The sequence below is a fragment of the Tetrao urogallus genome (assembly GCF_951394365.1).
Source record: "Tetrao urogallus genome assembly, chromosome: 16".
Taxonomy (NCBI): Eukaryota; Metazoa; Chordata; class Aves; order Galliformes; family Phasianidae; genus Tetrao; species Tetrao urogallus.
The window spans coordinates 8,077,786-8,105,190 of record NC_136829.1 but is presented as its reverse complement, the minus strand read 5'-3'; the positions used below and the strand labels follow the sequence as shown (position 1 = coordinate 8,105,190).

The window sequence follows — 27,405 nt, the reverse complement described above, 5'->3', positions numbered from 1 at the left end:
TGCTTAAAAATAAAATATAATTGGGACAAATCTTCTGGAGCTAGCATGTATTGGGAGTTTCCAGAAAAACATTTCTATAATGGTTACATATGTGATTGTTCTTTTTTTTTTTTTCCTAGCTATACAGAGAAAGCAACTTGTCATCAGCCCAAAGGGAAAAGCACTTGGCTGCAAGGGGAAAGACAGGACTTGTTACATCTGCAGCTTCAGAGAAGGAAAGGAATAGCTCTTTAAAAAAGCAAGACATGCAGAGAATATCTAAGCTGAACAAGTGGAAGGAATTGATCCTCCTCTTCTGATGGAAAGCTGTGAAAAATAACAAACCCCTCAATTTCAGTACACATGAAAACAGCTATCAGTGGGCAGCAGCAGCCCGGCATCCTAGCCCTGACAGCAGGTGGGGACAAGATAGAACTTGGTGTCCTGCTCCTGCACAGCCCCACAATGTTCACTCCTGGACACTCCACGTTGCTATATTTTCTCTTAACAGCTTCTACCTCTAAGGATCTAAAATGGTATAAAAAGTCAAGAATAATCATTCCCACATTATTTTTCTTAATCCTAAGGCTACACCTCCTGACAGAGCAGAGAAGGGAGAAATGGTCCCAGAAGTTGGACATCCACACATGAAGGGGATTTGGGCATAAGGCAGGATCTGCTTAGACACTCAGGTATTGGATTCCCCTTGGCCCTAAGGAAAGCTACACCACCACTAATTGACTGTGCTTTGCCCAATCCTCCCCTGCAGACTGCCTGAGGTGTAGACGCAGCTTCCACCACTGTAGTGCACCTGACACAAAGAAATACAGGAATGTGTTTGTATCTCCTGCAAGCACTACAGCATTTCTGTGCTCATCCTAGAAATGGTGATTTAGGCAGGTGGACACTGACTAAGGGCCAGCAAGTCACCTCCACGTTGGCACTGCAGGTTGGACGCTTGGGAACGAGCCCTGCACAGGGCAAGGGTTTGGGGCAGCTATGGAAGAAGGGAAGCACATTTTGTATGAAGAACTACAGGAAGGCTGCAGTAAAAGGGTTCTGGAGTGCAGATCCACCTATGGCCTCTCAACAGCCTGGCCTCATCTTCTCCAAGTACAGCATCCCACGATTCAAGCTTTATTAAAACAAAACCAACAACAAAACAGTAATAAATTAAAAAAATATATCAGGATAGGGTACAAAGGCAAAAGCAAAATTAAACGTTGGATGTGAGCTTTGCCATGCCTCAGCATAGGGCTTCTGTCAGCACAGCTGAAGGCAACACTCGAGCACTCCATAGAAACGCAAAGAATCGGGCTTGCAGCAGGTGTACTGGCTTCAAGAGCCCCGACTACACAACGTTTTAGGTTATTTTAAATGATGTGTTGAAAGCACCTTATCCCAGAGAAGAAAAAGGAAAATGAAAAAGCTGTTGTGTGTAATTAGCAGCTCCCTTTGATGAATCCTTTCCAACACCACCACCTTTGTGAGAATACTTTGCTTCTTGAGGAACAGTTTTGATGTAGCCAACATGGGCAGAACTTCAGAACAGGATTATGAGAGGCAAGATGAACTGTCAATTACAACATGCATTAAAATGGGCCAGAACACTCTCCCCAGTCTGCGTTAACTCCTCAGATGCCAGATGCATAATTATAGTGAAGACTGCTGCAAAAGGAAACCGAGGCTTCGCTTGCTCCAGGACCACACCATTCAGCAGTTATTCAACTCTTTCAGTGCTATGTACTTATGAATACCCTCTATCCAATTAATACCCCATTAAGCTGCACGCCTGCAGTGACTTTATCCTCAGCCCACTGTATGGTAGCTTTTAACTCCATAATACCCTAGCATTATTACAATATTAGACTACAAGGGATTGATCCAAAGCTCACTGAGGTTAATGAGGGCTCATTAAATTTTGAATTAGGCCCTCACTGCTCAGCAAATACAAAGTAAAGTGAAACAGAACGTGTCAGTAGAGATGACAGAGGGCGTAGTAAAGTTTAAGCCATAATACTGAATGCTGATCATGACAAAGCTGGGCAATAACAGGGAATGTGTGTGGAAAGCAGCTGTGGGAGAGCATTATGCGTGTTGCACCCTGTATTAAGCAGCTTAGATTTGTGTCTAAATAAATAGATATTGTCTGGTCTGACTCCAATGTGATTTTGCCATCATAAGCTCAGACACAGCACAATATTGACATTATAGCTTTTCTTTAGATTTTAGTCTTGAATTTCACTTGACGAGTATGATACTAGAGACTTGAAATCAGTATGACTCCTTCCCTAATTACTGATTAATCAAGAGCTAAGGTTGCTTACAGAAAGAGTCGTGGGGAGAAGGAGGAAGTCTCATTAGGAACAAGAGGGTGGGGGAAAAAAAAGCAAAAAGAAGAGAAGGGGATACTTCAACAACTGGATGGATACAGAAAAAACTGATTTCCTAATGGTGTGTTATACCTGAATGGCAAATTTTATACTCACATCTAATTAAAAAAAATAATAATAAGAAAACTCTTTTAATAGTTGCAGATACTGTGGGTTACGGTTAAAAAAAGAATAATAGAAACTTTCTTTTTGGTCTTGTAATGACTTCCAAAATACATACATGCTGTGTCACTCCGTCCCTTAGGTGCTCAAAAGAACAGCAGCTGTTTCATAAATTTTGAATTGCCTTTTCCTTTAGCAAACACAAATCTGCACCAGAAACATAAAACTGTCTGAAATGGATTCGGCAGACCCAGACTGTTGCTGGAAATGCTTCCTCCGATATTTAAACTCCTCTTTTAACAGGAGTTTCCCTGCAAAAACAGATGCTAACGAACAGTGTTTTTGCCATCAAGCTGAATGTGAATGCTTTGGTGCAGTGTATTTTTTTCCCTGGATACATTAGAGGGTGCATTTTCCATCTCTGAAAGGAAACTGCCACCTTGCTGCTTCTCAATTCTGTGCTTTCAAATAATAAATAACTGCTATAATCTTCTGCTAAAGATCTATGTGCTGATGATGTCTGCTGCTTTTACTCTAATTTCTTTTTTGTTAGATGCAGCTGAATGTTATTTACTGGTAAGTAAACTGTGTCATCATTTCACTGCAAACCACACCACAGAAATCATTAAGACGGCCAAACATTTCAAAATCCCTGAAGAGAGCCATGGACTAAGCAACATCACTTTTTAGTGCTGATCCTCCATGTTATTTTCTCCCTCCTGTCTCTCCTAATACGTCCCTTTCCAGTGCTGTTACTTCCGAAATACCTCGAGGTACCTTACAGTGCTTTTAGCTGCCTCAATTCCAGCAGCAGCTCTGAGTCCAGCAGATGGGATCTTCTGCTAGATTCCTCCAACAGGGCACAGCAGCAAGCTGCAGCTGTACCACTTGCCCTGGCTGCAGCCAGTTACTGCAATGGGAAAGCGCTGGTCCTGCTGCCAACCTTCCCACAACGTGACATGTGCCTCTCTGTTCTCAGATGGAAATGACAACCTTGCCCAGCACTTCTTCCTTAAACCACTGCGCTTCTTATGACAATCAAATCAGCTACTTTGCTTAAATAAACATTACAGCTCACGAAGCCTTGAAGCACAAATCAAACAAGTCAACTGCAAAACAGCCTGAAAGGGCTGTAAAACCAAGGGCAGGTGCAAACTCCTCAGGACATTTAGTAGTTTGATTAAAATCAGCAGAGATTGCCAGTGAAAAAGGAGTCCGGAAGGTGAGCCATCACTGTAATGCCTGCCAGCACTATGGCATTTAAAGATCTGTTAATATTTCCAGCATAAACTTTCAGTTTGGGGAGCTCATAACTCAAGTCATAGAGGCTTGGACCTGGTTTCCAAAACCTAACACCCTAAGTAGAATTGCTCGGGTGGAGCTCTGTATGGGCTGGCCCTACTCATTTGCTTTACTGTGATGCAGTTGAACATTCTGCATGACTTCATTTCCTACTATGTGAAATCATGGACACATTAAGGTTGGAAAAGACCACCAAGATCATAGAATCCTTAGGGTTAGAAGGGGCCTTTAAAGGTCATCTTTAGTCCAACACCCCTGCAACAAACATGGAAAAAGATCCCCGAGTCCAATCCATCCCACCATGCCCAGTGACCATAACCCTCAGTGCCACATCTATAGGGTTCCTGAAGATCTCCAGGGACAGCTACCCCACAGCCTCCAAACATATATATTTATAATGCTGTAAACTTGACGGAAAGCACAACGGCAGCAGAGCAGCTTAGACCTAGGCAGTAGCAAAGGAGAACATGCGCAAATGCAACAGCTGTATACACAGGAATAAAAAAAAAAAAAGGAAAGAAATTGCTTACCTTTAAAAAGCCTCAGGTACACAGGGATCTCCAGCAAGATATCCTCATCTCCATTGCTAACCCTTAAATGAGGTATGGGAGGTTCTGGTCACTCAGGTGCACTGCACCAGGGCTGGCCCCACCTTCCCACCAGGTGCTCAATTACTGTTTCAAGCCATGACTTAGCATTTCTGACACAATGTTATATGTAAAACTTTGGTCAGAGCAAATCTGCTCTCCTCCTAGGCCTCCTCTAGCTGAGCCCTGCACATTCACTCACCCTGAAGCTCCTTGCCAGTACATCTCCCCCACACTCAATGAAGCACAAACAGCCCCAGCTCTTCCTGAAGTCTTTTTCCCTCTAGACACCCTCAGTGTGGGTCAGCCAAAGCTCACCTATTTCATCCCTAAACCTGCTACACTTGTGGCCATTCCCTCTGCAATGCTGTGCTTAATCTGAAAAGCAAGCACAGGTGCTTTCAGAGGATGCATGAGTTCACAGGTTGCAGGAGATTCAAAGGACTAACAGAAATTCATCTCTCTTTAAGCAGTACAAATGATGCAAAATCAAGGTCTACTGGCTGGCTTTTCAGGGCAGGCTCCTGGCTTGGTGTCTGTTAGACAAAAAGCAATATGCTTGAAGGGAATATGCAAAGGCTAGGATGTGTGTACATCTGGAAGCACGATCTGTGCGCTTGCAGAGAAATGTAAATTACATCAGAATTGTAAGGAAAACCATAAGCATGGCCAGAGAGGTTGGTACTGCAAGATGCTAATTGCTTGGTCTTTATCCAGTGAGGCACTGCTCACATCCTTGGCTTTCTGTCACTAAATAGATTTAGAAGAGCCACTGGAACTATGCAAAGGCTCAAATTTAGGCACGTACTTAAAATCTACGCTGAACATTGGCCAAAATGTTCAGTACCATCTGCAGATACCCAAACTGCCTTGGGCAAAATGTTTGCCTTAATGTAATCCAAGGTTTTGTTTGTTTGTTTTAAGTTGTCTAAGTGTTTGGATAGGAGGAAAATGTCCTTTAAATTAAGGGAATTGGCAACAAATATGAATCTTATTAAAATACGGTGATTATTAAAAATATGGTAAGAGCTATGGAAAATACAAATAGCAGAGATGAGGCTTTTAACAAAATTATGGCAAACGGCTGCACAACCACTCTTTGCTGCCCCCCGATGCAACCATGGCTGATGCCTCTCATCAGTCTGCGTTAGACGCAGTTGAGAAAGGATTGAGATGGTGACACCCTTCTGTCTGAAAATCTCAGCAGTTATAAATAAAACAATTAACTGCAGCAGTGAGAGCTTAAATTTAGCTCCAGAGTAAATTCTCTAAAATCTTCAAAGCTGCCATCCGAAATTCCAGAGTGCTGAATGTAATTCTTTGGAGGTGCAGACTAGCAGGAACATATGCAATAGTAAGGAAAGAAATAGTGTGCATGTCTTTTTTGCTTCCTATCATATTCCAGCTTAATACAGTGAAAACAGCCTAGCTGTCAAGGTTATATCTGCACCCCTACTCTGCAAATCCAAACTCACACCCACGCAGCCCCACTATGTCTTTGGGACTCCATTTCAATCCATCAAGGAAGCCAAGTCCCACAGTAACCTATTACTAATGTGGGCGATGAGTATTAAATAATGAACTGTTGCAGAAGAGGCACATTGCAAGTTCTTTGTTCATGTCTTTGGTTTGCTTTTTCTTCATTATTATTATTTTTCTTTGGAAAAGAAGGAAAAAAAACCAAACAAATCTTCTTAGCAAATAAACCCACTGTTTTTACAGCATACCCCGTCTTTACAGATTTTCAATAACTTTCATGAGCTGTGTACATTAGCTCTGACTACGCCTTCCTAGCTTTGCTTCTATGCTAATGACAGCCATACCGAGGAGCTATTAGTGTTATCTCACTTTCTGTAGAGGATGGGGATGTGACAGTATGCTGCAATATGTGCAGTGGGGTATTATAGCTAAATACTCTTCGGAGTATTGATGAGCTATTTTGCAAGATGCCTGGGACGACTGTTCAAGGCTAGAGGAACTTATCTTGCTGTGCCTCCTGTGCTTCCTATGTTTTCTGTTCCCGAGGCAAACTCAAAGCAGGAGCTAAAAGGTATGGGATGGGTCAGGGTGGTGGCAAAGATCTGCTTCCATATGGAAAAATACCTAAGTGAAGACTGTATGCATCTAATTCACAATTTTTACTATTCATTAAAAGTGACACTTGGCATTCTGGCCACAAATAGCTATTAGGATATCCCTCTCTGCTGCACCCTGGAGGTTCAAAATGACTTCCTAACTGTTAACACTTTGTAGGTGAGGTCAGACCAGAGGTCTGTTACCGGGATACCCACTGTTTGACTGCCTGTGCCCAAATTTTAACTGTTCTTTGCTCTCCATAACATGCCTGATTTTTATGCATGCAAATGTACTAGCTGCTTTTCCTTTCAAGGAACACATGTAGGCACCAAGCTCAAAAGGATCTGTACCAACATTAGGTAATCGTCCATACACGTGTCCAAGCTTTAGGACACAAAGTGCCAAGCGTAAGCTGACCCTGTACTGATGGTACCTGGATCCTGACATGATTTTAACCCACGCTACAAACAATCAAACAAAAAATACCATCCCAGGGCTTAAATCTGGAAACTTATCAATGAATTTTGACACTTCTGAAATTTTGTGCTGACACTTCTGCAATGTGAATAGGAGCGGTGTCTCATTGCTGCCAACAACTTCAGAGAATCTCAGGTTTTATGTCATACAGAAATTAAAAATAAGCTTTTTTCTTTTTTTTCATGCCATTGAGAATACATTTAATGATAATTTCCAAATAACTTCCAAATCACATGGCATTTTGATATTTAGTGGATTTTTTTTATTATATACTGGGGCATTCTCCCATTCATGTTACTATTCCCAAAGACTTCTGGAAAATGGCAAAATCTCAAAGCAATATTTTTAGCTCAGCTGGGCAGTGGAACTTCCTTGATATTTGTCTGCAAAGTGTCAATCACCTTAAAATCCCAAACTCACTTTTGACAGTTCTCCTTGAGTAAGTAACAAGGCTGAGCTGGCAAAATGAAATTCTTCAGTAAAATACCGACAAATTCAGAACCACAAGGCACCAAACTCCCCCTCAGCCTGGATTTGAATGCATAAATAAATAAGGTTCTTGCATTTACTTCTGCTAGAAGATTGTATTATTCCATTCTGCAATTATGGAAAAATGCAGAGTAGAGGCAAGATTTACGGTCTGAGTTTTTGCTGCAAGACTTATGTCAGTAGAAAGGCATTTGTGCTCTTGGGAATCAAAGTTAGATTCACCCATTTGTGGCAGGTGTTTTAAGCACTCAGCCTAACAATCTACCCACGCATGGCACTACAGCAATTCAACGACTAAATTAAATCTCTGAATATTAAATTAATGATGGAAATCTAAAATATTAATATATTCTAATTGAATATTCTCCGATAAATTATCTAGGCATTCTCAGCAATTTGATTTTACTTTCATTTCTTAAGGAACTTTCAGCTGCATAAATACAGCTATTAAAGCAATTCAAAAAGGGAACATTTTCTGCTCAGACAAGAGAACTCTAAACACAAAGAATCTAAAAATTTCTTTCATATGATTGATTAAATCATAGAGCCCAAGACAGCTGAATCATTAAATGACTGCTTTCCTTCAGTCCCTCTGGCTTTAGCAAGGACAATATAAATTCCCCATGGGTCTGAATACAAGGAAATACAATATGTATAATTACAGTATAGGCTTGAATGCTGCTGTAAGAGATTTTCAAATGGAGCATTTATGCTGTAGCTGCACTTTCCAATCCACAATGCTGTGTGTGTGTGTGTGTGCATGTAAAGCCCATAAAGCACTGGGCATCTGCTGTCTCCGACCTAGATTCCCAAATGGAATACGCTGGTGTAGCCCCACCAGCTTTGGCAATGATGCACGAATTTACATCAGGATCTGGCTTAGTATTTCTGTGAAGTGATGGGAGAGTTAAGAATGACATCCAGCCTTCACACACCAGGAGAATGCAAACAAAGGAATGTAGTCTGAAGAAAATATATAGTGTGGTTTGTATTTATGAGTCTGCTCTAAGCTGCCTACTTATAAGAAATTTCAAAAGAAGTGTCAAGAGAGCATTTCTCTTTCTCCCTTCATCTGGAGTGAGCTGGTCCTGTCCTGATGATGCACACACACAGAGAACAGATCCGTACCAGAGCTGAGACTGCAGCAACACTCGCTTATGTTTCATGAAATGTTTTCCTGCTAATATTTCCCTGTTTTCAGGCTGGTTTGTGGCATGCAATCTCCCATCCTTCAACCACCTTTCAAAGAAAGGCAGTGGCTCTGCAGAGCAGCACAGTCTGCGTGATGTCCCGCATCTCCACCCTTGGCTTGCTCCTTCTCATTGCTGCCACAGTATAGACAAAAACATCTAATTTCCAAACTTCAGCTGGTGACGCTCGCAGGGATACCAAAGATGAAATGTACAGAGTTCCAGAATCATGGTGGGTTTTTCTCACTGTTTGCAGTTAGAGAGGCAAAAGAAACACCTGTTCCCACGAAGAAGAAAGATTTAGGCCTATTTGTAATCAAAGCTGTCCATGCGTCTCTCAGGAAAAGTGAGGTCTGATGTCCTTTGGGAAGCATTTGTGAGGCCTTTTCTCAACAAACCTTCTCTCACCACAGACAGATGCCATCTGTCTTGCAGCTGGGAGTTAATGGATTCTGAACTGCCAATTTCACAGCAGTAAGCAACGTGGTTGATAGAGGAGGCATGAGGGATTTCCTACAATAAAACTATTTAAAACAGTGCAAAGGTGCATGCTGAAATATCTGTGATGAGCAGAAGAAACAGCAATATTGAGGTCTGACAGCCTGTGCCAGCTGGGATTCCTCAGCTCAGTGTACACCTTGTGTGCACCTCCAGTACCAGGATTTGAGACTTCTGAAGAACTGTCTCACTCCATCTATTCCCCGTGCCAGGACAGGCTATGGACCCCAAACAGGCTGTACAGCTCCTGACTGTGCTATTAATTCTTTTCATATGGAATACCCAGTTTTGCCATATAGCTTAACATGTGCTAAATCCATTCATGAGTCCACTTTTGGGGTTTTCTGGCACTTCTGAAAGATCTCTTCGCTGCATTAACATGCACTGTGCTGTATGAAACCCAACCAATCAACAGCACCGCTGCCAAGAAACAACGCAAGAGTCCTCAGGTATATTACATTCCAACTTTCCAAAGCACTTCAGGACATTCTGATTAAATTTACATAAGATGCAGCCTTCCTTCTTCTTCCCTGTTACACACATTAGATTGTTTCTAGTATTCTTGTGTCTGAGATTACCAGCACTGGATAGGAGCAAGCATGCTGTGTTTGTAGCACGCAATCAAGCAGTTTGTGAGAGCACCAAGATCCTGTCTCGGTCATCTGCAGTGGATTTTCATGCTGGTGTAATGAAAATAAACAAGTTGTTTATGGTAAGAGATCTCAGGAGTAAAAAATTAATTTTTTAATTGTTTAATACATGCAAGCTGGGAAAATTAGGACCAGTGCAGATAGAGCTGGAGCAGCTCCCAAGAGATAAAGATGGAAGTCTGGAGCATTCATGAAATAAGTGCTGTTGCAGTGGTTGATAGAGGAGTCCATCATCTAAACTTGCCATGACCGAAGGCTGTTCCTCCACAGCACTCTCTGCCATGTAAATGAATGGCTTTCATACAGCCCCTGTGTGACGGGCAAAGCCGCTGAAACTACCTCAATATTTCCATCAGAAGAAGCTAGAGACTTGCAGGTGGACCCCAAGCTGAGATACTACTCAAAGTTAAAAAAAAAAGAGGATGAAATACAGGATTAGCTAATAGATAATTAGATAATAGATAATTAAGAATTAGCTACACATGTGGCTAAAAAGAGCATGAGTCAGTGAGAAAATAAAGGGTACTCAGCAAAGAAGTGACTATTAAATATTTTATCTCAGTTGATCAGTGTGCTGTATGAGTCATTTGCTCAGGGAAGGAGGGGGATTTCATATTGTTTTTGTATTTTTAATAGGCGTTCTTACGGACCTCATGGTTATAATAATGAGAGTACCTGACAATTAGTAATGAAATTATCCTCACTACAGTAAAATATTTCACAGCATGTAAAATGCTATTCCTAATACAAAGGTAGAAGTTAGGCATAAGGAAATTAAGACCATGATTTTCATAAATGTTTGCAAAATAAATATGCATATTTCAATAAAATTGATCACATTTTTTTTCAGCTTGAAGACAAAACCATAATTTGCAAAACATCTTTACCACCACTAAACCATTACTTTTACTTTAAGCACATAAGATATTTATTTATACTCTGATTAACTGATCCATTATTAGTATCTACAAATAGAATTTTTTCAGCATCTGAAATTCAGAAATTCCTTTTTTTTTTTTTTAATATCTACTATTTTTCTTAAACACATTTCCTAGTTAGTGTGGTTGATGCATATGAGCAGACATGGATGTTCCTTTGAAAGAAAAAAAATACCCTGTAATTAAGGGAAGATTTTTTGGCAGAGATAATGTTTCGACTTTTTTTCCCCATTTTTTAAAAAGATTTTCATTTAATGTTTTTTATCAGAATGAAATGCTTTAATGAGCACAGAATTACATCTGATCGCAGCTGAACCAGATAGGGCTGCACTCTGAGGTGTGGAGCTGCCATCAAGCTGCATTCACCTTTGCTATGATTTAAACTTCATTCAGGCACAGCCTTGCTAAAAATACTGACAAGTAACTAATCAACTTCCACAAAATGGAATTTTTACCTTCACAATGGGAAGCAGGAGTAGGAGGGGACCCAAAAGATTTGCCTATGCATTTCAAATTAGTGTGACCTATAAAAATGCAACCACCGAGTGGTACAACGAAAATGTACTTCTGGCAGGGCTTTTTTGTTTACTTTTCATGCCATCTTTTCCTTCCATGTAACTACAACCACACACATGGTGACGGAAGGATGGGTTTGCATTAGTTATGCCTATCAAGTGTAAATACAAGCAGGGCCTTCCAGACCACACAAAGTCCAGTGTCCAGGACCTAGCATTAGGTTTGAACACTTCATGTAAACCAGCAGAGAAAACTGACAGTCTTCTTTCCATACAAATCTGTGCTGTAACTTCACATGTGCACTTCGAGCTGCAGTTTGTGAGCAGATGGACAAAAAAATATTCAGTGCCCAGTGAGCAAAAGCATGGGAAATCAGATCAAAACTGTTACCTAGATCTTGGAGACAGCAGAATGCTCCAGGGCAATCTGAAGATTATGTGGATGGAAATAACCAGATAGTGCTGGTCTTTGAAATGTCGATTTGTCCTATTCTGGATAATTAAGGAGTAAAGCTTAGCAGGAAAAGCTATAACTCCTGCTAGGAATCACCCAACCTTCATGTTCAGGGGCCAGCAAATGGGCCAGTTGCTACAGATGAGCAGAAACTCGTACCAAGCCTGAAACATCAGGGGTTCTCACGCTTAATCAAGCTGCACCATTTGTACAAAGCTATGATCTTCCCTGTCATTACAATACTTTCTGCATGTCAGAAGCAGAGCAGAGCAGCACTTTTAAATCATTTTTCTTTCCTACCCCATTTTTTATTTATTTTTCGGTATATCCACTAGCATCTATATTTAAAAACCACATTGGAATGTATTTCTGTGACAGTCTGGGAGCCCTGCATTTCCAACAGCTGGGTTATCTTTCCAAGGTTACTGGCAGTTTAAGTGATGAATACCAATGCTCCCGTACTGATATAAAATCTAACATTTTTCACTCTCACTAATACTGCAGTATAGAATTCCTGAGGTCTCCTGTTTCATCCCCAGTGCCACAGAGATTTCAGTCCTTATAAATCAATACATTTGCCATGGTACAGTGGTACCTAGTTGTTCTCTCACTGTCTAGTCAAAGCCCCAAAGAAATCAGTAGGGAATGTGGCAGGGCTTAAGTTCATTTTGCTAGTAGCCCTCTTATTTTTCACAGAAATGCAGGAATTAATCTAAATTATCAATACCTTATTAAAGGTATCTTTGACACATTCAGTAATTCTCTTTAGACATCTCTTCAACATGTTAAGACAAAACTTTAATGGGTCACTCCTTACCCAGCACGGCTGAACACAGAGATTCATGGATTCCTTTCTATAGGACAGACACAGAAACATTTGCCACCTAATACTTTTTCATTTCTTGTCATATTTCCCCAATTACACAAAGAAATGTCACCAACAACTCCAGTGTACCCATTACTCAGTGAATGCAGCACACGCCCCTTCAGTCACTATAGGAGTCCTTGCAAAGTTCACCTGAACTTCTGAAGGACTCAGCCAGCTCACTGTGCCCTCCCAGACATTGGCTGTGCAGGAAACTATGAGCTAATCCATGGGAAACAGATAATGAGAACTGCTCATTTGAATCTAGGCACTGTTTCAAGATGATGAGGTGAATTTCCCGAGAAGGGGTGCCAATTGCACACCACTGTTCCTCAAAACGAGGTCTGAAATTTTACATTTGTCACAATTTTCTTCCAAGGGAAGAGCTGAAAAACTTCCAGGAAATTCTTTTTTTACATCCAATCTTTCTACCACTCCAAAAACTACAACTAGAGGAATATCAACGTGTAACTGTATGTGGCAAACACACGTCAACAGCAAAAATATACAACCAAATATGTCTGTCAGAGCCCTTTTCCCTTTCTATGTCACCCAGTAACCATCACAGAAAGCCGCACAGGCAAACCTGATCTTGGTGATCGTCCTTGTAAAGAAAGAAGCCAGCAGCATGCCGAGGACGAGGGATCCATCTGCGGCGGCATGCAGCCAGCCTCCTCCAGCCCTGCCACACATCTGTGCTGGGCTCAGGGCAGGAGGGGAAGGACGTGGCACCCTGCAGTGCTGGGTGTCACCAATCCCAGCTTTACACCTGCAGCCATTTGCTGGATGACAGCATGGGCAAAGTGCCATCTTGGCTGCAACGCCGGCGTCTCCCGGGGGACTGGCTGGAAGGAGGCGATTAGGCTGTTGTTCAGTCAGGGGAGAGAAATGGGGACAGTTTGCTTCAGAAAACCAGTGCTTCAGCAGCATGTAAAAGGAAACTTCTCCTGCACGAGGAAAAGAAGAGATCTTGTGCATCAAGCCAGCCTTCCTCTGCCATGAGCTTGGCCTGCACCCATGACTTCCCTCGACCCATTGCAAGATTACCACGATTGCTATCTCTACTTATTTCAACTTACCCGGACCAGTTGCTGAGGAAAAGGGCCCCTTGAATTTTCTGGCACGTTGATGGGGGGGATGACCCAGTCTCGCTTCTGTCTCCGGAGGCCTTTTGCACTCTGGTGTTGGCGCCAGGGGAGCAGGGTGTCACTTTGCTGCTGTGCCAGGTCCATGGGTCCACTCTTCCTTCCCTTTGGCTGTTTTGGAAGCAAAAAAGCAAACCCAGTTAGCTTCTGCCTCCTCATTTCTTAGGACCTCTCCCAACAGCAGCGCTTCCCTGCTTGCAAATGGTCACATGGAACTGTGAAAATTATTGTTATTAACATGATATATTCCTGCATCACAAAGACACAATATGCTTTACTGTCAACTCAGCTGCCACTTCATTTTCACAGATATATGGAGCTGTCAGTCTCAAATCAAGATGCCTCCCAGAATATATCGTCTTCATTACACCAGCTGCAGGGAGCTTTAGCAGCACACTGGGGCAAAGAAGTTCCTGCAAATTTCTAATACATGCAAAACAAAGGAAAAAAAAAAGAAAAAAGAAGAAGAAAATTCCTTTACTATATTATAGGTTCGGGTTTATAGCACAAAGTTACCCTGCTCCTTGGTGTTAGCCAGGTGGCCCATGGTTCTGCAAGTGCATCTGGCCAAACCAAACACATCAGGACCAGAGGGAGAGTAGCCTCTTGGCTTCAAAGGTGGATGAGTTCAACTTAGTACTGCACAAGGAGTGACCTTTTTATAAAAGCTGGGTTTTGAATACAAATCTCAAATACGTATCTCTCCATGTAGCCTGGAAAGTATCTCAGTCAAACAGTTTTCATGATTTGAAGTGCTTGTGAGTCATTCTTGATGATGCTTTTTTAAACAACTGATTCTGTCCATGGCAAACTTTGGTGCTGGTCACCCTGACCAGAGGGAGGTTTGTTTCTTGTCATTGTCTCCTAGCTTAGAAGGCCTCCATCCCATAACTCTGCTGGAATAAACATTCCCACTTTCCCACATGCCCATAAATTAAGGTGACTGACCCAACTTGGCTTCCATCACTGTCTCCTTCTCTCCTCATCCCTTTATGCCTTGGAAAGGCTCTTGACTGTGCAGTCTTAAAGAAGCAGACACCCTCCTACAAATCTTTACACCCCAAACACAAGAACACCATAGAGCACTAAGAGAAAAACAGCAAAGTTTTGTTGAGGTCCTTGCAATTTTATGCTATGCTAAGTTTTAGTTTTGCTCCAAACATACAAACTCAAACAACCAACACATATTTGCAAGCAGTTATTTGTAGGTACTGACTTCAGCAAGAATCACTGCTTTGAAATTTGTAGCGTGATGTAAGTCCATCCAGCAGCACATTTCAGTAGTTCTCAGCCTGGAAGTGCAATGAAGCAGGCAGCCACCTGAAAACTAACAATATCTGCAGCTCAGTGGTGGCTGTGAAGCTGTGTGGCCCTTCTGCCTGCTGAGAGCTGGATGTGGCAGCAAGGAGGCCATTCTCACAGCTGGGCTGTGGCCCTGATTGCTGATACCTGTGGAGCGCAAACAGCTGCTGGCTGCAGCTACAGGAGGCATTTGTGCACAAAAGCAGCTATCTTTACTGCAGACCTTAAAAATGAGCCACTTAGAACAGAGGTGAATTTTTAGAGAGCAGATAAATGTAGTCTTTTTCAGTCATATCTCTAGCCATGTTTCTCAAACTGTCTCCCATGCTAATTCCCACCACCAATACGACTGGTGTTTTGTGCTCCAGCACTGTTCTGTACACCTTTTCCAAGTCCTATCACTAAGTTGCTACAAGATCACTATGCTATTCTTCAATATTGAGAAGCTGTTCTACAAATACTCAAGTCTGTAATGAACAAAGAAAGAACATCACGCTCCAGCAGTGGGAGAGTCTTTCAGGATATTCAGGATGTGGTAGAGACTATTGAACTCATCTTTCCTATGGGATGCAGTGTGCTATGTCCAAGAGCTTTAATCTAAAAAGGGCTTTATCACCAGAAAGGTATCTTTTCTGAATACTGATGTAAACCATGTTATCTCAAGAAGATACCCAGAAATGAACGTCAGCGTGAAATAGGACTAGCAGACATGAGCTACAGAAAAGTGGATATCCTCCTTCTTTTAAATTGGCTTGTGATTCCCATACGGGGTTCCTTGGAGAGCAGGTATTTGGATCAGTTTATATAATTGGCAAGTGAGCATGGGGACAGATTATGAAAGGATGGTCAAATAATTTGTGCACTGCTGGGTTTACACAGTGGAATGAGTCTGAACTAAAGACAGACTCGAGAATTAACACGAATCCCAAAGCTCCATGTATACTGAAATAATTAGTGTCAGCTCAGCAAAGCAGTACCAGCCTTTTTAGTCTTTATGAAATATTTGCTGGCAGGTGACTAGACAGTGACTAGCTTGCTTGTCACTCTTGATGATGTTTTCCTGCATTAGAATAAATCATCAACATGACTCTGAATTTGGCATGTAGAATCTCAAAAGCGCCTTGCAACAACAGTTTGTTTTTTCTTTTTTGAAAAAAAAAAAAAAAAAACAGCTCTTTTTTATCTTCATTTTTTGACGATGCATTCTCATGACCTTAATTTCTCTGGTGTTGTTTAAATACGTTGTACATGTTTTCTGCTGTTTAAAAGCTGTGAGACAAATACAGTAACAAAGTCTGGTGAGTACAAATGCCAGAACTATTTAGATCTCCAACTAAAACATCCAAGAGCATCTCTGGGATAACAGCAACAGCTAACCATGAGCCCCACAGAACTCCCCTGTACTTCTCAGTTGGCAAGTACCTAAAGTTCAACTCAAAAGCAGAATGTGACACCAAGTTAAATTAATTATAAAGTACAGCTTCGAATTCTGTTTCTGCTGAATAACAGTTTTCACTGTGATAACAACTGCTGCCTCTCTCATGGCCTCACTGGCCATATGCTTTCCAGATTCCCAGGCAGAGATCTTCGAAAGATAAAACGTTCCTCTACCTTTTGTAGTGTCATCAGAACACAATCTGTCCACAGTCCTTATCACTATCAACTGAGCACCTCTAGTGCTACTGCTTTATTGTAGTTTCCTCCCATTGCCTTTGTGAGGTGCTTTCATTCCTTCACACGTGGAGAAACGACAACAGGCATTCCAGCAAAATAGAAGTCCACAAATTCCCAGCTCTCCACCTTGTGCCTTAATTACTGGGTTTCAGGAAATATGAGATCCCCCAACATGTTCTGCACTCAGAAGGGCCATGCTCTGTGCTGGGATCTGCTCCCCTTGTGCTGTGCTCAGCAACAGGACAGCAGCAACACCAAAGCATTGCTCTGTTTGCGTCTAACGGCAGGTCCTGCTGCAGGTCAGTGCAGTCCGCCCCTCAGAGCAGGAAAGCCATGCACTGACACAGTATTTAGAGGATGTGACTGCACAATTGGAATTTTCTAAGTGTGAAATCATCCTCTCTGCACCAACAAACATCACTGACAGTATTCACAAAATGCCTCCAGCATAACCTACTGTGCAGCACCTCCCACATCTCAGGTCCATACATGAGCACAGGGAAGACAACACCTGCAGCTCCTGATTTTCCAGGTGAGCTGTAGCCCATGCTATCTCGACATCAAATTCACTAGACTTGAGGTTAGAACTAGTTTCCTTGCATGTCAGGAAATCATCCGTCCAGACAGCACTGCATGATTTGTCTGCTTTCCAGCATATAACTTTGGTTTTAGGCAGAAAACAAAAACCCAAAAAAACAAAAAAACAGAAAGCAGACCTTCAATACAAACATCACATGCTCTGACCAGCTGAAGAGTTACACGGTCTCCTCAGACACAGGCCAGGAAGACTATGTTGCTGACCATGATTCTCGGGCCCTAGCCCAAATAGTTCCAAATGCTGTCAACAAACCAACACAGTTAGACCTACCTAATATGTTTAGAACAACAGATTTTGGTTTACATCACCTCAGAGATATCTCATTATCTTGGCTACACAGGGTACGCAATCCAAGCTGCAGCACCACAGCCCATTCTGCTCTGAGCAGCAGAAGAAATACATGCCAAATGGAAAATTGCATCTACTTTCTGTTCTGAAAATGACATGATGACATCTAGAGTTTGTTACAACATGATCAAACATGGAAGCCATGAGCATGGTTTTTGGCAATACAAAGGCATTATTCTATACTAAGAATTTAGTAATTATGTCTGTCTGTTAGTTTAGGCTAGAGAAATACAGCTAAGCCATTTGAATATCTTCAAATTTAAGGAGAAAAAGCAATTACAAAGTGTGGGGTGAAGAAAAATAACAGACCATGCTGAGATATAAACTTCTTATGGATTTGGATTCAGTATGATTTAATGCCTTAGTGTTCACATCAAGGTAAAATATTTTAAAGCTTGCTAAGGAAGCAATGCAAAGCATGCATTGCTATCTGTTTTTCCTGAAGCCTACATTCTGCAAACCTGGGATCATCTCTTTGCTTGGCTTCTGATGGGCTTGTCCATACACACAAATGCGCAGCAGAGATGTAGGTAAATCTTGATAAAACCATTGCATTTTCTGCTAGTGAAACGCTTCTTTCTGTGAAAAGTGCATCCACAATATTCATTATGAGCAGCTGCTGGGCAGGGAAAGAGCCCCTCAGAGCCCATACTCCTTGTGTTTGATCAGGAAGTCATTAACGTGCTGAGGACTAACTGCAGGGCAGGTTGGCAGTATTCTCTTTGCCGCTCACCTGTTTATCAGGAAGGCTGTCAGTTAAAACCAACTTGAAACATACAGAGGTACACTCGAAATCTTTTACTGAAATGGCAGGTCAAGCTCTCAGAAAGAAATGCAAGGTTGCAGGCAGCACAGTCTTATCTGCAAGGACTGTGCAAAGATCTTTACTCCCAAAGGCTGCTCCACGTAAGGGGTAGACCTCCCTGAAGTCTATGCCTGTGACTTCAATGGCATCTTACAGGAGTAATTCCAATCCCTTTTCAGTCTAGTGTTGTATTTAATGATGATAAATACAACTGGCTGCATTTAGAAGAGGATGTACATCTAAACCTCTAGGGACTGCTGGACTTGAAAGCTGAATGGATTTAGCAAAGTTTTCTCAGAACAGCTGAGGCTTTACAGTGCCCCAGCTGACTCCAATAGTGCCACAGCACTGAGAGCTCATGGGGCTCCTGGTCTGCATTCAGCACTGGCAATAAATAGTAAGGCAAAATGACCATCTAGCTGCTGGCTGGCTGTATGCCTCTGTTCCTTCAGTCTACAGCTTAAGACAACTGATTTTGGGGAGACTCAAGCTCAATCCCTCCTCACAAAAGAATTCACAGAAAGAAGAGGACGTGGGTTCTCTATAGCCCCCAAGCCCTAATACCTCTGTTAGCGGAAAGAAGGCTGCAAGACGTCAACTTTCCACTAGCCCACAAATAAAACCAGTGAGTGTGAAGAAATACCAGCTTTCACCTTCCGCTACACTTAGCAGTAGCCAGTCCCGCCAGCTGGCACGTCTCTCCTCCCAGCCAACCTGCCTCTGATATCCGTCAGCCTCTGGCTACAGAGACATCTGGAAGTTATTATCCAGCAGAGCGTATCACAAACCCATTTACATAATATAATATCATATTTTGTGTTCCTGCTTAGCTGAACATTTTGGATCATTCTAATGTTTGGGTAAATAAGCCACCATTCTCTGCATATAAATAACAGTGTGTCTTTGGGAACGTTTGTTAGAGATTATTAATTTTATAGGGCTCAACCCGCAAAAAATGGATGAATGCTCCGGATTCAGCACTAACATATATTATTCTTGCATTTGAAATAAAAGCTAACTGTAATAGGTGAGGTAATAAAGCCTTTCTTTCCCAAATATCAATGTTACTTATGATTTAACTTGTTTTATTTATACGCCAGTCTTATTATTAGAGAAAGTTTAGCACTTTGCACTAGGCATTCTTCAGGAAAGAAATAATACTTGGATTGCTTTGTTTCAAGCATCACTTCTAGCCTTTAACCGAGGCAACTTGGTTTTAATTCACTTTAATCAATCAAAGTGGATATAAAGACATCTTTAGACCATTGTTCAAACATTCACCTTCATCTCCCTTATCAATACACATTTTGAAAACTTCTCCTATTTTCTACCACAAAAAATTGATTTAAAATATATAATTTGAAGCATTTTCACCTGTTTCCATGGTAGCTGGGAAAAGGACAGAAGAGAACGGTATTTACCAAACAGAGAATAAGACAATGAAAATACAGCTCAGTTCTTTAACAAAGGGAACACAAGAGCACTGCTAAATAAACGTTTGCATGGATTCTTTTCTTAGGAGACAACATTTTGCTGACATTAGGGATGGCAGTAAGGATGAATGACTTTTTTTTTTTTTTTTTTTCCCCAAAATACACAATTTTCCCAGTTCTTGATCTTTTAACAGAAAGAGATACTTCATTTTGTGTTTTCACGCAGCATAATGAAAGGGCTGCAGAACAAAAGGCAAATTTATTTATTTTAGGGTAATTGATTCTTTTGTATTTAGGTCAATGCTGAATTCGCCAAAGTTGAAGGTAGGAAAATATAGTTTTAAGTAAAGGAAACATCTTATTTTAGCCTTTCTTTTATTGCAGCTCATCTTTGTGAAGGTATTCCTTAGGAACCACATGGGCAGGGGACCATAATCCGTTTTTCTCCTCATTCCACCTCCTAGAATTCTGTTATGACTATCTCTATTAGCTCTATTTACTAATAGTCGTAAACACTGTGGTAAATTTAATTGCAGAGAGCTTCATATCAAGTCCCACTGCCATCAAGGCATAAATTGCTATTCATGACTGATTTGTGTCAAAGTGTTCTGAAAACTAGTGTTTTAGCAGCAAGATGTTCCAATGCGTGCAATACTTCAGCAGGGGCATTAATGTGTTTGCAGAGAAGCCACTAATTGACAATGAGACGTGATTTTGGCAGTAGACTCCCACTTTAAAGATAATGAACAGTGTTCAGATACAGAGGAGAACCCCCTCTGCTCCTAATACTATACTAATAATTTCTGGTATAAACAGGGATAGAGGGAACCAATCCTGATAGGATATTTCAAGTGCCAGATCAAGCTGTTTGATCATCATGACTTACAAAAGCAAGCAGTGGAATCTCGGCATTTGTGACCTTTCACAAATCTGGTTGCGTATGGAATGAAAAGTCAGGAATGTTATGTTTGGTTAGGAACTCATTAAACAAAATTACCTCTCCATTTATAGAAACCATACAATTACAGTATAAAACATTTTAATTAAATCAGCTAGTTAAGCAAGAATTACTTTTTTTTTTTTTTTTTTTTTTTTTTTTTTGTTTAATCAGTTAGCAGTGGGGCTGCATAGAGCAGTTCACATTAAAGTCAATTAGTAAGAAAAATTGTCAGATTTGGCAAGTGCATGAGCTTCCAGAATACATCAGCTGACAGGGAAGGAAAAGTTTGACTAAAACCTAACAGAGTTATGGCCCGCAGAGGAGGAGAGCAATGTAAAATGCACACCTATGCACTGGGCATGGCAGACACCATGCCCTCTCAAGGAGTCCGTGCCAAAGCTGTGCACCTGCTCATACGTGCACTGCTCCTTCATTTCTGAAAGATGATGCATGCTTGCAAATTGAGGGCTGTGAGGAACACATCTGGCTTTGCAGATACTGGAAAATTTTATCCAGCATAAGTAATAAACTGTGAATGGAGTAACTGAGGAACCAAAATGCTCTTCAGCATTGTAGGGCTACAAGGGATGGAAAAAGATGAGGAAGGACATCAGGGAAAACAGGAAGTTTTCAAACACAGTGACCACAACACTCACACTTGGAAGTCAAAAAGCAAAAGATCTCTTTTCTGCAGGGTCTTTACCGGGCAACTAACGAAATAGTAAGTCTGGACCCCAGAGAAACAAGACATTCACCAGCTTATGGCAAAGCCCATCAGTTTGCCACAGAATACTCCTATTCAGTACAACAGATGCTGTTTAATCTCTTTGATCAGAAAACCAAACGAGGCTGGTGGTGTAAATAAGGACTTCACAGATGCAGACAGCCTCCAACAAGCTTATGTCTTCCTGTTCCATTCTCAAGGAGAATCACATACCAAAGCAGGTACATAAGAAATCCTTCTGCCTTTCATGGAGTATTTTACGGTTTCAAACACACAGGTTTCAAACATCTGCGATACCTCTCTTGACATTGCCAGGCTCTGAATATTATGAGTCTCCAATGAACAGAGGATGACATCATCCACTAAGCACAGCTCTTGATATGCTTTTGTTTCTCATTTTAAGGCTTAAACATCTTATCCCAACATGAAAATTTCTGATGAAGCTTCCTTGCAAAGCTCCCCACATCAACTTGACCTTTTCTCATTCCCTCTGTAAGATCTAATCTTGCAATACTTCTTAGGTAGGATTGTTTAAGAAACATCTAAATTACTGTTGTTCCCTACCTTCTAGTGTTTACAAAAAGACACTTCTACCTTCAACTTGATGTCATTCTCATAATTGGAAGAAGCCATACATAATGCCTTCAGATCTACAAGTACTTCTCAGGAGTATGGTTATTAAATTACAGAATATTATGTACTGTTCTGCTTCTTACCTTTTCAGATACCTATAGGACAGAAATAAAGGCAGTGGATCTTGGCATATATATTATTAAGTTAAAGAGCAAAACCATACTGCAGCTTAATATTACTCTCTTATTCTAGAGGTATCTTGCTAAGAAAAAAAAAAAAAGCATGAAATATCTGGGCTGGAAAACCTCCTATACCCTGATAGAACTTCTAATGAGTAATTTTATGGGCAACACTTTAAAGTTTGCTCCAAAACCCATTTCTTTACTTCCAGAACAGCCTGTTATAACTGTACTTCATCACAGAAAGAAGCAAGAGCAAGTCTACACCTTAACAAGCCTGTGAAACATTTTAATCTCATTTTTCTAAAGCCATGAAGTTCAAAAGATACATGAATTAAAATAATCATAATGAATTAAATGTAACAATATTCCTTCTCTTCATAATGTTTGCAAGTAAAGATCACAAGAGATTTAAGAGATCACAAGCACCACTGCTGCTTCACACAAAGTGAAGTAATTCATTCTGGTACTTCTCTGCACTAGCAGGAGAGTTTGTCCTTTCAAGTTATCCTTTGGTTATTTGAAGAGCCTCTTGAGAAAAGCCTGTTCTTCTCTTATTCCCCAATATTGGAGTGCACCTAAGTGCATGCTTAAATGTGAACAAATTCAATTTACCCCCATTTCCATGACGAAATTTAGGCTGGTGCTTAGAAGCATGGCCACAGGCAGTATTTGAAACCCCACTGCTGACCCATCAGCAGTGACCTCCAGCTCAGCCCACAGCCACATTGGACACTCAGGTCTGATGGCTCTCCTTACTCCTTCAGGCAGCAATGCCAAAGAGAGGAACAGAAAGCAGCTGTGCTACCAGCTGACAAAGGCTTTCTTAAAACAATGCGCTTGCACGAAGGCAGTTTTGTCTTTTATTCAAACTTTTGTTTACACACAACTGTCAATGAATTACCACAGCGATGAAGAGTTTTTTTAGGAGACTGAGTCCAAAACAGTTTTTGTAGCAGCAGTGAGACTTGAGCAGTTAGCAACAAAGAGTGTGAAACCAGAGGTCAGAAGCTTTGATCTCATGAGGGCACAGCAGACATCACAGGCAGGCAGCACGCAGCAGTCCGAGGGCTTTGTTTTATCAGAAAAGACTTGTTTCTGTGTAGGTAGTTCAATCCTTGCGACTTCTTTTTGTTTGAAGGAAGGCAGATCTGGAGTGAGTTTCACTTCAGGATGATCTTTCTAGTGTGGCTTTGAGCCTGACCCTTGGTAAGATGCTGACTATTTAAGAACTAAATGCAGCGAGTGCAGTGCTTGGAAACTTCACGTAGTGGGCTGATTTTCCAAGGCAATGAGCACCTGTATGTCATATCTTATCTTGGTTTCAGTGCAAGACAATGTGATTGAGTGCACCTGAAAATCAGGTCAGGAAAGTTCACATGTTGTCACAAACAGCACTTCCAGCTCACGCGATGATTAAATGCTAGATGTTCAAATTCACTTAAGCATGAAGTCAGACAAGTTCACCTGACGTGTCTTCATTAGACTTCCACAATTACGTGATCAGTCTCACTGGTAACAGTTATATGATATTAATTTATTAATTTACCCACAGAAGTGCTGGAACAGAGCAGCCCCAGGGCACCTGCTAGACAGCATAATGAGCTGGTTCTGAAATCATATCTGCATATGGCCACAAGAAAAGGTAGGATGACAAATACGATCCTTTTCCTTCAGCCCCTCTGTGGGGACAGCACAACTTGAAGGCAAACTACTTCACCTTGATGCCACGCGTCACACTGTACAGTACAGAGGAACGAGAGAACGGAAACAAACTGAGGCAGCTTTTTCCTCCCCTCCCCATCTCTCCCACTGGGCACATGGGCACCCACTTGAAAGAGTCAGAGCAAATGGGAGCAACAGAAGCACAACTCCTGCTTAAGCAGTCATTTTCTTCCATCAAGGGAAGGATACATCTTCATCGCTTCCTGCCCTGTGCAGGGCATCCTGGCTAGTGCAATAACTGAGGTCATAAACACAATCGGTGCTGAATAAGCCTTTCCTTGCCTGGAGACCTTTGTATTTGTGATCAGCAATAAAAGGCTGTATTGGAATTTAAAATCCTAGCTCGGTAAAATGCCAGAGATGATTATTTAAAGGCTTTAAATCAAAAAAACTGGCTGTAAGAATCACATTCATATTGCATGGCTGTGGATTCCTACCTGAGTAATGAAAAAAGCCCCAAATAAGACAAGACAATAAAACACAACCTGGGCTTAAGCAAGCATTGTTTTTTGACAGTATTTCTCACTGTTTTAAACATTAGCTGCATGCCCATATATTTGTGAGACTTTAATTGCTCAATTTCTAGTGATTTAACATTATTAAAATTTACATACTTCCACAATCAAAATTTGAGAAGCTAGAACAATGAGAAGAATCATGTTTGTGTAAACCTAAACAATTAGAACAGTACTTTTTTTTTTCCTAAGGTAAGTCACTGGCAGAAAAGCAACCATCATCCTACATGTACTGAATATATCCTGCATCTCCAAGTTCCTTTCCTGTCTTTTTATGATCCCGATTTTAAATCATGGATTGAGAAACAGGAAAACTAATAAAGAAGATAAATTTGCCAGAGAACTAACCACACAAATGATTAGATGCAAGCAAGCACTGAAAAATGAAGCCCAGAAAGAGCGGCCAGAACTTCAGATGGGACACATTAGTACTGGGAGCAGAGGATGCTGATTAGCAAGGATTGATGAGTAGAGACTGGACTGCATGGACATGGGGATAGTGCGGAAAGTGAAGCACAAAGCACTGTGCGTGCATTTGTACACTTAAGATGACTTGAGTTTGCAAGTAAGAAGCAGAGGGCATTCTCCAGACTGAGGTCTTAGCAATGTCACCATTAACAAACAACCTTCCGACTCGTGGTTAAATCAATATCCAATTGTTATACATAATAGCCTGCACTCTTAGGAAAGACATCACACTGCTAATTCCAGATAAGTCAAGTCTGGCCTTACTTTGTTTTCTTCTGGAGCATTACTCCACTCAAGTTTATCTTTCATAAATGCTGACACAAGCCATTATGACTTAATATTGTTTCATAAACAACTTTCTTTTCTTTCTCTTCTTTATTCCAAATTATACCCACAGGTCTGATTGATACTTTAAATTGCAACAACAGACAGCTAGACAGGTATGCTGTAAGAAACTTTATCTTAAGTATTTATTGTTATGCTAGAATATCACTCGGTTTTCTCTGGGGTAATTCGTCACTCCTTGTGGGAAATATGTGACCTCATTTGCATTTTCTAATTGAATTGCTATCATGTTTCCTGCAAGACTGAACAAAAAAAAGTTCTTAGAGTTACTAACACCATTTGCATTAACCAGGAATAAGTTTACCTGAGTATTTTCTGGGGAGGAGGGGAAAATGCATATTTTATGGTATCTGAAGCATATATTTTAAATATTTACCTTCTTTACCATCATTTCATCCTCCCAGCATGAAGCTTTACTGTAGTCATTAAGATTTTTTTTTTTTTATTACAGCAGTTGGGAGTGAAATTTTGCAAATTCTCCCAGGTTATTCAGTTATTGAATGCAATTAGCGCACTTATAAGGCCAACATTAAGAAGGAGGGAACGCTGTTATTGTGTTGGACCACTCACCATCATAATGCCAGCTTAAACAGAGAGAAACTGCATGGCTGTGGGATCTGAGGCACAAGTGTAGACACCAAAAAAACTGCTTTTGCTATGAAGGCACACAAGGGGATGCCTATCCTGACAGCAGCCATCCTGAACCGACTCACCACCCACCCTACGGACACACTGGCCATCAACAAAGCTCTCTAAATCTGCCATGGGAATTTCCATTCCTATATACTGCAGTAATAAAGGACCACAAACAGAAAGAAAGATGTTTTTGAGGGTCGTATCCTCTGTGCCCCCCAGGAAGCAGACCAGCACCTCCATTCTGCAGGTAAGCTATAGGTCAACTCCCACGTTATCTCCCACTATAACATTCCTTCTGTACTAATTTTTGCCATATGTCTGATAATGACCATTCCAAATAGGATAACTATGTCTTAACGAAGCTTTAATTCTTGGGTAACTGTAAACTAAATTACAGAATCACAAGGTTGGAAATGACCTTCAAGATCATCTAGTCCTACTGCCCTCCCACTACCATCTCTACCACAAGCACTAAACCATATCTCACAGCTCCTCATCCAGACACCTCTTGAACACTGCCAGGGACAGCAACTCCACCACCTCCCTGGGCAGCCATTCCAGTGCCTGAGCACTCTCTGAGAGAAAAAGTTCTTCCTTATGTCTAACCTAAACCTCCTCCAGTACAATTTGTAGCCATTTCCTTGTGTCCTATTTGTTGCCTGGGAGAAGAGGCCAAACCCCTCTTCAACACAACCTCCCTTCAGAAGATGTAGAGTGTAATGAGGTCTCCTCTGAGCCTCCTCTTGCCCAGACTAAACAATCCCAGCTCCCTCAGCTGCTCCTTGTAAGACTTGTGCTCCTTTTCCCTTTCAGTGGTGATTCAGGAAGGAAAGAGGGGCTCCATATCTCATGTCACCCCACCCCTTCTCTCTTATACTTTCCATCTCCACAGTGTGAATGGACCAGAACAGCCAGAGAAGTCTTTAAAACAATAGCGTAGTTTTGTTTGAGCCACACTGTATCTTACAAAAACAAATGTGAAATCTGTTTCCAGTAAAAGCCACGGAATGCAGCATATTAAGGTCATGGCCTGAAACATGTTGTATTGGATATTGTTGGGTTTTTTTTTATGTAGCACTATTATTTTTGAAATGAACCCATAACTATATTTCTTTCTTTAGTAAACAAAGGATTATTTTGCTTGCAAAAAGTACAACCATTTAAATAAAACAGAATTTAGATGCCTACTGTAGGGACTCACAATAAAGCTCCTTATGACCTTGTCATTAGTTGTGTTTTTAATATTTTCCCAGCCTCAAACTGTACACTAATAAGGCTTTTAGAAAGGAGGGATATGAATTTTAAAAAGCTCAACTCTCTTTATTTTTGAACCACAGTTCAGCTTATATTAACATCAGATGAATTTCCAATCAAATATTTTACTAAAGCACCAATGTGTACTTAGTTTTCTTCCTGCTACACCAAGAAGGAATTTAAAGCTGTATATAAGACACCTTACTTTGTTCCTTCAATATTTAAT

At 41.1% G+C, this 27,405-nt stretch overlaps 1 protein-coding gene across 1 annotated transcript in view; it reads right to left on the bottom strand.

Annotated features, from left to right (window-relative positions):
• CDH4 (cadherin 4) overlaps positions 1-27,405 on the bottom strand; it is a gene marked incomplete at both ends in the record, with an annotated part of 413,635 nt that overhangs the window by 132,104 nt on the left and 254,126 nt on the right. Inside the window, one exon of the mRNA XM_079543473.1 lies at positions 13,595-13,771. Coding sequence (XP_079399599.1) covers positions 13,595-13,771 — 177 coding nt within the window. The remainder of the gene's footprint in view (positions 1-13,594; positions 13,772-27,405) is intronic.